The 12089-nt window shown below is 44.4% G+C and overlaps 1 protein-coding gene across 1 annotated transcript in view; it reads right to left on the bottom strand.

Annotated features, from left to right (window-relative positions):
• The window catches only part of rnf20 (ring finger protein 20, E3 ubiquitin protein ligase), a 53780-nt gene extending 44055 nt beyond the window's left edge, over positions 1 to 9725 (bottom strand). The window contains exons 1-6 of the mRNA XM_061930643.1: positions 9592 to 9725; positions 9131 to 9318; positions 8982 to 9050; positions 8790 to 8888; positions 354 to 501; positions 83 to 268 (exon numbers count right to left, since the gene is read on the bottom strand). Of these exons, the coding sequence (XP_061786627.1) occupies positions 83 to 268; positions 354 to 501; positions 8790 to 8888; positions 8982 to 9050; positions 9131 to 9307 (679 nt within the window). The 5' untranslated portion in view covers positions 9308 to 9318; positions 9592 to 9725. The remainder of the gene's footprint in view (positions 1 to 82; positions 269 to 353; positions 502 to 8789; positions 8889 to 8981; positions 9051 to 9130; positions 9319 to 9591) is intronic.
• Positions 9726 to 12089: the final 2364 nt, after the last annotated feature.

Below are 12089 nucleotides of genomic sequence, written 5' to 3'. Positions count from 1 at the left end.
TGAAGCACTTTGGGAGAGCCGCAATTAATTCTACTGCTCTCTACACATGTTCACATTAATTAGATGATTCTCTTTAACTCACCAACTCCGGAGTCCACGTCTGCATTTAGCTGGTCCACAGTGCTCTTCAGACACTTGTAGATCTCCACAATACGAGCAGCCTGCATCTGACTGGACTGCACTCTCTCTTGGAGCTCTGCCTCCATCTCCTCACTGGTGCTGCTGGCCAGCGTGGCCAGGAAAGAGTTGGACGTCTCTCCCTGGTGGCCTGCGTGACAACAGAGCATAGAATAGAGAATCAATGGAATAGCAACGTCTTCCTCTCCTGTGCACAATGATGTGTCACTTTTTACCTCTGTCCTTGGCCCTCTCTTGATTAGAGTCTCCATCAGGTTCAGGGGTTTCTGGCTTTAGGTTCCTTCCCTCTATTGTTGGAGACTTCTCAGGTTCGCTGGGCGATTGGTCATAACGCCTGATGAACAGCTTTATATTTTCATCAAACTGAAAGCAAAGGAAGCAGACCATTTAACATTCTGTTGCAATTTTTCATGGTGCTTAAGTTGGTCTAGTTCAGGGGTTGGCAACCCAACATGTTGAAAGAGCCATATTGGACCAAAAATACAAAAAACAAATCTGTCTGGAGCCGCAAAAAGTTAAAAGCCTTATGTAAGTGTTATAATGAAGGCAACACATTAAGTAAGTGTCTCAGAGGGTGAGATAACTCCCGGAAATGACTGGCTTAAAACTGTCAAAGGTATAGATGTGTGTGCCCAAGTTAAAGGAAAGGACAAGCTGTCTTCTTCTAATGAATTTATTATAATCTTTGCCAGCTGGATAACGTTTGCTGTGGTCTGGAACAACATGGCACACAATCAGAAATGCAGCCAATATTACATACAGATAATGTGTCATGAGATATGCAAATTTGCGTTAATTACAAAGAGGACATAAGTAAAGGAAATTTTATGAACTCAAATATAGCTACAAACGAGGCATAATGATGCAATATGTACACACAGCTAGCCTAAATAGCACGTTAGCGTCAAGTCATTTAACATCAACAAAGCTCAGCTTTGTGCATTCACGCACAGCATAAAACATTTGGTGGACAAAATGAGACAAAGGAGTAGCAGCATTAAACACGTCTTTCTGTGGCAGCGACGGAGAAAGTTGTACACGTAAACCAACTACGGTGAGTTCAAGGACCGCCAAAATTAGTAAGACAAAACGGCGCTGGCCAAATACTGTCATCATTGAAGCATAAACACAAACATATTACACAGTGGGCTTTCTAACAATTAGGGTTGTGTGGTATACCGGTATTGGTATAGTACCGCGATACTAATGAATCATTCGGTACTATACCGCCTCTAAAACACAACCCGGTACAAACACCGCCCCTCCACCGTCATCACGTCATGTCATTGTTGGTTTTATGAGCAGAGTATGTTCGGCAGCGCACAATCACAGAGTACTTACAAGCAGACACAGTGTGTAGACAGAAAAGGGAGAATGGACGCATTTTGGCTTAAAAACTAATAATAAAGGTGAAACTATAACACTAAAACAACCTCAGGAAGAAGTGCTTTAAGACATGGCTAGCTAGCGGCTAAAGTCCACCCGCGGTCAGCAGTGTTTTAGCTACTTCTAAATCACTAATCCTGGTCTCCATGGCGACAAATAAAGTACGTTTCTTACAAGTATCATTATCACTGCAGGACGAGGAATAGCTAAACATGCTTCACTGCACACCATAGCTAATGACGCCGTTCCTGAATATAAACAAATGCCATGGGTGGATCTACATCTGACATCCACTGTAATGATACCTAGTACAGGAGCGTATCTAGTCGATACTACTATGATTACATCGATATTTTTCAGCATGACAAAATCTATTTTTGTTTTTTTTAAATGTATATTATGTTTATAAAGTCAGTAAATATGTCCCTGAACACATGAGGACTTTGACTATGACCAATGCATGATCGATCCTGTAACTACTTGGTATTGGATTGATACCTAAATTTGTGGTATCATCCAAAACTAATGTAAAGTATCAAACAACAGAAGAAAAAGTGATTATTACATTTTAACAGAAATGTAGATAGAACATGTTAAAAGACAAAGTAAGCAGATATTAACAGTAAATGAACAAGTGGATTAATAATCAATTTTCTACCACTTGTCCTTAATAATGTTGACAAAATAATAGAAGGGAAAATGACAATATGTTACTGCGTATGTCAGCAGACTAAATTAGGAGCCTTTGTTTGTTTTCTTACTACTAAAAGACAAGTTGTATTGTATGTTCACTATTTTATTTAAGGACAACATTGCAATAAAAACATATGTTTAATGTACCCTAAAATGTTTCGTTAAAATAAAGCCAATAATGCAATTTTTGTGGTTCCCTTTATTTAGAAAAGTACTGAAAAGTATTGGAATACATTTTAGTACTAGTACCAAAATATTGGTATCGGGACAACACTACCTCCTACAGAAACATTTTTAAAGCAACAAATATATCCCCCCCCCCCCCCATCTTTTTCCATTTATGAAAAAGCTCCAGGGAGCCACTGGAGCGGTGCTAAAGACCCGCATGTGGCTCGATAGTTGCCGGTTGCTGACCGTTGGTCTAGTGCAGAGCTGGGCAAATATTTTGACTCGAGGGCCACATTGAGAGAGAAAACAATGTGTCTGGGGGGCCTATGTGTATGTGTTTAAATTATATATACACATTTAGCTGTAAAAATATGCTGTACAGTATGTGTGTTTGGTTCTCTTTTTTTCAGGAACAAATTAGTGCTCATTGTGACTTTTGGTATTGACCAAAAGTCACAATGTCCGATAGAGTTCTAAAAACGTTATGACAGACCACCCCAAAAAAACGGAATGGAATTTTACAGTTTTTCTTATTGAATGGGACACCCAAAATGTACGTTAATATAAAGAAAGTGGGATTCACAATATTAACTATGAACAATAAAAGACTGAATATCAACAACATACGAATGTCGCTCCTCTTTTACTTCTCAGACAAGCTCCTCCATAGTTGTGTATCTTTTACAATCAAGCAAAACACAACAAAAATGTAAAAACCAGAAAAATATGAATGCAAAGTGTAATAAACACCTACAATATGATATCACGTAGAAATTTCTGACACGCTGCTCTGAAAACAAACCCCGCCCACTCTACTTTGTTACTAGTCTGAGCTGCTGTGACGTAGATTAGAATAGAATAGAATATATCTTTATTGTCATTGTACATGCCATCCATCCATCTTCTTCCGCTTATCCGAGGTCGGGTCGCGGGGGCAGCAGCTTAAGCAGGGAAGCCCAGACTTCCCTCTCCCCAGCCACTTCGTCCAGCTCCTCCCGGGGGATCCCGAGGCGTTCCCAGGCCAGCCGGGAGAGATAGTCTTCCCAGCGTGTCCTGGGTCTTCCCCGTGGCCTCCTACCGGTCGGACGTGCCCGAAACACCTTCCTAGGGAGGCGTTCGGGTGGCATCCTGACCAGATGCCCGGACCACCTCATCTGGCTCCTCTCGATGTGGAGGAGCAGCGGCTTTACTTTGAGCACCCCCCGAATGACAGAGCTTCTCACCCTATCTCTAAGGGAGAGCCCCGCCACTCGGCGGAGGAAACTCATTTGGGCCGCTTGTACCCGTGATCTTGTCCTTTCGGTCATGACCCAAAGCTCATGACCATAGGTGAGGATGGGAACGTAGATCGACCGGTAAATCGAGAGCTTTGCCTTCCGGCTCAGCTCCTTCTTCACTACAACGGATCGATACAGCGTCCGCATTACTGAATACGCCGCACCGAGCCGCCTGTCGATCTCACGATCCACTCTTCCCCCACTCGTGAACAAGACTCCGAGGTACTTGAACTCCTCCACTTGGGGCAGGGTCTCCTCCCCAACCCGGAGATGGCACACCACCCTTTTCCGGGAGAGAACCATGGACTCGGACTTGGAGGTGCTGATTCCCATCCCAGTCGCTTCACACTCGGCTGCGAACCGATCCAGTGAGAGCTGAAGATCTTGGCCGGAGGAAGCCATCAGGACCACATCATCTGCAAATAGCAGAGACCTAATCCTGCAGCCACCAAACCAGATACCCTCAACGCCCTGACTTCGCCTAGAAATTCTGTCCATAAAGGTTATGAACAGAATGGGTGACAAAGGGCAGCCTTGGCGGAGTCCAACCCTCACTGGAAACGTGCCCGACTTACTGCCAGCAATGCGGACCAAGCTCTGACACTGATTATACAGGGAGCGGACTGCCACAATCAGACAGTCCGTTACCCCATACTCTCTGAGCACTCCCCACAGGACTTCCTGGGGTACACGGTCGAATGCCTTCTCCAAGTCCACAAAGCATATGTAGACTGGTTGGGCAAACTCCCATGCACCCTCAAGGACCCTGCCGAGAGTATAGAGCTGGTCCACAGTTCCACGACCAGGACGAAAACCACACTGTTCCTCCTGAATCCGAGGTTCGTCTATGTTACAACGAAATTGTAAGCAAAACTAATTTAGTGAAAATTCATAATAACACATAAAAACATAGATAAATAGATAAAAATAGATCAAATACATAAAAATACCAAGCACACAGCTCACATGCACAGTCATTCTTGTCTTGTGTTCAGTGACACTATTGCCCTCGGGTAAAAAGTGTTCTTAAATCTGTTTGTCTGGCATTTTATTGTATCTCCTGCAGTTTTGCAGAATTACCGTAATAACTCGTATAACACCCAAAAGCGCAGATTAAACATTGAAATACTTTCAATAGGCGAGGGCGGACCTACGTCACTTCCGCCTGCCAATCCCCTAGCAACCGGTCGCCATATTGAATTCGTTGAAAACAAACCAGCTCACAGCGAACACAGCATTGACAGAAAAGGCATTTAACGAGGTTTCACGGCATTTTAAACTGTTCTAAATGGCGTATGATTATGTAAATAGTCTTTCCAGTGAGGCTAGGTTAAGATACGAGTTAAAATGTTCTGTAGTTGGATTAAACGACTGCCCTTACCGCCTTCCAGCAGATGCGTGGACTGATAATCCTACACAATGGCCAGACATGGAATTTGGAAATCTTTATGTCTACCTCACAAGCGCACCAGGTCGGTTGTTAGCTTCGGTTGTTGAAAAGTTGATTAAATGGCAACATGAAAATTATAGGGTTTATTGGTTTTTAAAAACCCAACCGTTAAGTGCAAATTTAAATGAAACCGGTTTTCGAAAATAGCCTTTATACCGTATGTTATTGTTGTGCAACAACAACAACTTCAGCTGTCGAACGTTTTTCAGTAAAAATTCAACGGGTTCAACATTAGCATGGACGGTATAGCCAAGTTGTGGTTAAGAAGGTGGATTTTTGTTCCTTATATTTACCAGAAACGAAGTGATCCGAACACACGACCCGGGATTTTGGGGGACTCCAGTGAGAACCGTCCTCGTTTTCCCGGTGTAAAGCTGCGAGCCATTTGTCTCGTCTCTGTGGGCTTTTAGCACGCTTTGGCAGAACAAAATACGACCTTTGTTTTCCCTGTTTCCAGTTGTGGTTTGCACAACCAAAAACAACACAGTTTTTTTGGCATTCTGGAGGCAGAATGACGGGTTTAATCAGCGCAGGTCGACAGGTTAAAGAGTAATGGCGACGGTTTGTTTTCAACGCCAGTCAGGTTGCTATGGCTCGAAGAACCCGTATGTAGCTCAGTTGCCCCGATGTCGGCCCTGCCCTATAGTTCAAGTTATCTTTATTGACCTCACCAAGGCCTTTGACACAGTTGACCGTGATTTGCTCTGGAGCATCCTCAAGAAATTTGGTGTCCCCCCCAAGTTTCTCAACATACTAAAACAGTTTCATGATGGTATGCAGGCCTGTGTACTTGTAGGCAGTGAGCAGTCCTCCTCTTTCCCCGTGAAAGTAGGGGTGAAGCAGGGGTGTGTACTGGCCCCAGCGATCTTCAATCTTTTCCTGGCAGCAGCCACACTCCTATTCCGGCAGTCCATCACGAAGGATAGTGGTGTCTCCATCGAGTTTCGCCTGGATGGGAGCCTATTCAACATCCGGCGCCTACAGGCAAAGACGAAGATGGCAGGCACCAACATCCAGGAGCTGCAATATGCAGACGACTGCGCACTCCTCGCTCACACTCCTGATGCCATGCAGCATGCACTAGACACCATGTCATCAGTCTACCGCTCACTAGGTCTGGTGATCAACATTCAGAAAACAGAGGTTCTCATCCAGGAGAGGTCCCCATCCCCTACACCCCCTGTCTTTACCATCAGCGGCACACCCCTCAAGCTCGTTGAGCAGTTTTGCTACCTCGGCAGTATTCTGACCCCAAAATGCCAGATTGATGATGACATCCAGGCTCGTATCAACTCAGCCTCCTCTGCCTTTGGAAGACTGCGCTCCCGGGTGTTTGAAAACAATCACCTTCGAATCTCAACGAAAGTGTCAGTCTACAGGGCGGTGTGTGTTTCAACTCTGCTGTATGGGTCAGAAGCCTGGACAATATACCGCAGACACATCCGCTGCCTTGATGCATTTAACATCAGATGTCTCCAACGCATTCTTGGCATCACATGGCAGGACCGAGTTCCTCATACGGACATCTTGCAGCGCACTGAGTCCATGGAATGGCCTCAATCTCGTTACCTTGCGTAATGACAATAAAGCTGATTCTGATTCTGATAAGCATAGAGGCCACCCTGGCAAAGCGACAACTCCGGTGGGTTGGTCACACCATCCGGATGCCAGGACACCGATTGCCTCGTCAGATGCTTTATGGTCAGCTCCTTTCAGCCAGCAGAAAGTCCGGAGGACAAAAGCTGAGGTACAAAGACCAACTGAAAGGGATATTGAAGAGGTGCAACATCAAACCCCACGAACTTGAGACAGCTGCAGCCAATCGATCGCTGTGGCGTTTGCTGTGCCATGACGGGGTCATGTATCTGGAGGAGTGTCGGAACCAACACCGGAGGGATCAGCGGAGGCGAAGACACCACCCTGCAGTTCCAGAACCATCCCAGCCCCCTGATCCAGGCCTGACATGTCCCCACTGTGGCAGGACGTGTGGTTCCAGGATCGGACTTCATAGTCATATGGAGTGGCATCGTCGCCAGCAACGATAGCCACCGACCAGAGCAACAAAATGGAAGCTACGTCATCTTCGACTACGCTGGACCGCCTAAGCAAGCAATAGTTCAAGACTTGTGGTCATTTAAAAACAGCACTACACATCATAATGGCGGCTACAGTTTTGATGTTAAAGGTCTAAAAAAATGATGTAGAACGTCATACGGACATCTTGCAGCGCACTGAGTCCATGGAATGGCCTCAATCTCGTTACCTTGCGTAATGACAATAAAGCTGATTCTGATTCTGATTCTGATAAGCATAGAGGCCACCCTGGCAAAGCGACAACTCCGGTGGGTTGGCCACACCATCCGGATGCCAGGACACCGATTGCCTCGTCAGATGCTTTATGGTCAGCTCCTTTCAGCCAGCAGAAAGTCCGGAGGACAAAAGCTGAGGTACAAAGACCAACTGAAAGGGATATTGAAGAGGTGCAACATCAAACCCCACGAACTTGAGACAGCTGCAGCCAATCGATCGCTGTGGCGTTTGCTGTGCCATGACGGGGTCATGTATCTGGAGGAGTGTCGGAACCAACACCGGAGGGATCAGCGGAGGCGAAGACACCACCCTGCAGTTCCAGAACCATCCCAGCCCCCTGATCCAGGCCTGACATGTCCCCACTGTGGCAGGACGTGTGGTTCCAGGATCGGACTTCGTAGTCATATGGAGTGGCATCGTCGCCAGCAACGATAGCCACCGACCAGAGCAACAAAATGGAAGCTACGTCATCTTCGACTACGATGGACCGCCTAAGCAAGCAATAGTTCAAGACTTGTGGTCATTTAAAAACAGCACTACACATCATAATGGCGGCTACAGTTTTGATGTTAAAGGTCTAAAAAAATGATGTAGAACGTCATACGGACATCTTGCAGCGCACTGAGTCCATGGAATGGCCTCAATCTCGTTACCTTGCGTAATGACAATAAAGCTGATTCTGATTCTGATAAGCATAGAGGCCACCCTGGCAAAGCGAAAACTCCGGTGGGTTGGTCACACCATCCGGATGCCAGGACACCGATTGCCTCGTCAGATGCTTTATGGTCAGCTCCTTTCAGCCAGCAGAAAGTCCGGAGGACAAAAGCTGAGGTACAAAGACCAACTGAAAGGGATATTGAAGAGGTGCAACATCAAACCCCACGAACTTGAGACCGCTGCAGCCAATCGATCGCTGTGGCGTTTGCTGTGCCATGACGGGGTCATGTATCTGGAGGAGTGTCGGAACCAACACCGGAGGGATCAGCGGAGGCGAAGACACCACCCTGCAGTTCCAGAACCATCCCAGCCCCCTGATCCAGGCCTGACATGTCCCCACTGTGGCAGGACGTGTGGTTCCAGGATCGGACTTCATAGTCATATGGAGTGGCATCGTCGCCAGCAACGATAGCCACCGACCAGAGCAACAAAATGGAAGCTACGTCATCTTCGACTACGATGGACCGCCTAAGCAAGCAATAGTTCAAGACTTGTGGTCATTTAAAAACAGCACTACACATCATAATGGCGGCTACAGTTTTGATGTTAAAGGTCTAAAAAAATGATGTAGAACGTCCGGCGGGCCGAATTGAAAATCTTAGCGGGCCGTATATTGCCCAGAACTGGTCTAGTGTGTCCTGGATGTTCACCTGATTCCAGTATCTATTGAGGATCAGCAGACTTGCATCATCGGTGGCCTGGCGCGTCTCGAGTCTTTCGATTCTCTCTCGTAGTTCATCTTCAATCCCCTGCAAAACAGCAAACCCCAGAGGTCAATCTTAGCCCCGATCATTAAAAGCACACATGTCCAAAATGTTCAGGTGAAAGCTCAAATCACGCACCTGTCTTTGATCTAAGGATTCTCCCAGTTTACGGTTCTTCGTCTGGAGAGCTTTGATATCTTGTTCTTCCTGAAAGGCAACAATTACCAAGAACATTCACACATATTTGGTTCACGTTACAGGCTGACCGTGCAAAACAACCATCTCACCGAGTTGGAAACACCTCCGAGTTTGATGACGGTCTCAACGGCTGTGCTCCCACCTGCAGCCGCGCTGACACCGGAACCTCCTCCGTCCTCACCATCCCGCTCCCTTCGCTTTTCTGGGTGCACACCCGAGGAGGACGCGGGGCCGCTGGGGTCTGCAGGACGCTTCTGCCCCGACATCCTCAAGACACCTAAAACAACACAAGTGGACAACTGGTGAGGTAAGATAAGATCATTGTGGTTTGTGCTTGGAGCTTGAGGTACTAATAAGGTTGTTCAAAGATGACTTAAAACAAAAAGAACATTTCAAAGAGCAGAAGCCACACAAGAAGTGTTTCGCCCGTTAGCAGCAGCTACCAGGCTAATGTTAGCCACTTGCTAACATAACCACTGAGAATAAACCCCGTTTCACCCACCACCGAATTTATAAACCTCAACCCGAGCCTGTCTTTAAAAAGGCTTACCACTTAAAACGCAGCGCTTTTTACTAGAAGGAAGAAAAAAAGTCAATTGAATCGAACAAATGTTGATGTTGCGAGTCGTCTCCTCACGGAAACGCAAGCTGGAAAGATGCAGTGTTATAAACTGCAAGCGCGCCCTCTAGCGACCTGGAGGCCATATAGCGTATTGCACCATATACACTACTTTACTCTAATTGATTAACTCCATTCATCAATCAATCAATCAATGTTTATTTATATAGCCCTAAATCACAAGTGTCTCAAAGGGCTGCACAAGCCACAACGACATCCTCGGTACAGAACCCACATAAGGGCAAGGAAAAACTCTCCCCAGTGGGACGTCGATGTGAATGACTATGAGAAACCTTGGAGAGGACCGCATATGTGGGTAACCCCCCCCCCCCCCCCCCCTCTAGGGAGACCGAATGCAATGGATGTCGAGTGGGTCTGACATAATATTGTGAGAGTACAGTCCATAGTGGATCCAGCATAACAGTAAGAGTCCAGTCCACAGTGGGGTCAGCAGGAAACCACTATAGTACCAATATATATATATATATATATATATATATATATATATATATATATATATATATATATATATATACATAACACTATAGTTCTAATATATATATATACACACACACACACACACACATACACACACATATATATATATATATATATATATATATATATATATATATATATATATATATATATATATATATATATATATGTATAGATATATATATATATAGGCAGGGCCGGCCCGTGGCATAGGTCGTATAGGCAAATGCTAAGGGCGCCGTCCATCAGGGGGCGCCACGCCAGTGCCACAAATGTTGGAGAAAAAAAAAAAGAAAAAAAAGTTAGTACTATTATTTCTAAATACAAAAAATAATCCCACGTTAATTAAAATGCAAAGTAAAGCCTATTTAATAGAAATATTATTTGTTACAACATTACGACCCAACCGCCCCCTCCCTTCCCGTATCATGACTCTTTTTGGACGTCACCACATCAAAAAATTCAACACAAGATGTCAAAACGGCCAAAACTGTCAGGTGCCCAAGGAAGAAAAAAAGAGAAAAGAAGAGGAGTAGAAACGAGAAAAGACAGAGGTAGCAGGTAGGTAACGTTAGCCTACATGAAATTATTTGTCTGTTACAGAATGTGATAGTAACCTGGCTTTTTAGCATTAAGCTAATGTTACATGATTCGGCAACTGCTAATCAATAAATAGCTAGTTCTGTTTTAACGTCGGGTTAATATTGTGGAGTGGGCTAAATTGTTATGGAAAATAATAATGTAACGTTAGGTAATTACAGTACTCCCACCTTACATTCCTCAGGGACATTTGTATTAGATCTTTTAAGCAGGTGTTTTTTGTTTACATTGTTATTGCCTTCTGGTTAGCTAATGTTTGCCCTGCAGGTAATAGTCACTTGTCCACCCCTTTATATATTAGGTATAGTTGTAAGTAAAAAAAAAGATCAAAGACAAAGCTATTCTTTTTCTTGTGAGTATATACACTTCACTGACGATGTGGGGGGGCGCCACCTAAAATCTTGCCTAGGGCGCCAGATTGGTTAGGGCCGGGCCTGTATATAGGCACTATAGTGTTATGTATGTTTGTATGTATGTATATATATATATATATATATATATATGTATATATATATATATATATATATATATATATATATATATATATATATATATATATATATATATATATATATATGTATGTGTGGGAAAAAAATCACAAGACTACTTCATCTCTACAGGCCTGTTTCATGAGGGGGGGTACCCTCAATCATCAGGAGATTTTAATAGAAGCATTCACATACCATGGTTTATATAGGGCACAGAGTGGGTGGGTACAGGCTGGCGTAGGGGCGTGGTGATTGGCTCATGTGTTACCTAGGAGGTGTTTCCGTCTGTGGCGGCATGCTGATACAATTTCGCTGCGCTTGTTGAGGGATGACAGGTCTGGACGGTATATAATAAACAGTTTCTCTTTCAAGCATAGATTGCATCTTTTATTACCACTATTGTAAGGTGTGCTGGATGCAAGAATTTGCCATGTTATTGAATGCTTCTATTAAAATCTCCTGATGATTGAGGGAACCCCTCATGAAACAGACCTGTAGAGATGAAGTAGTCTTGTGATTTTTTTCCCACTCATACATATATTGCGCTCTACCACGGTATCGAGCACTATTTTTTGGATAATCTTATTAAGACATATATATATATATATATATATATATATATTGGCACTATACATATATATATATATATATATATATATATATATATTGGCACTACTCCTCTCTGAGCTGCCTCCTTAACGTGGTAGAGGAGTTTGCGTGTCCCAATGATCCTAGGAGCTATGTTGTCCGGGGGCTTCCATGCCCCCTGGTAGGGTCTCCCAAGACAAACAGGTCCTAGGTGAGGGATCAGACAAAGAGCAGCTCGAAGACTTCTATGGAAAT

The sequence above is a fragment of the Nerophis lumbriciformis genome, linkage group LG36, assembly GCF_033978685.3.
Source record: "Nerophis lumbriciformis linkage group LG36, RoL_Nlum_v2.1, whole genome shotgun sequence".
In the NCBI taxonomy this organism is placed as follows: Eukaryota; Metazoa; Chordata; class Actinopteri; order Syngnathiformes; family Syngnathidae; genus Nerophis; species Nerophis lumbriciformis.
This window is presented reverse-complemented; position numbering and strand designations above follow the sequence as displayed.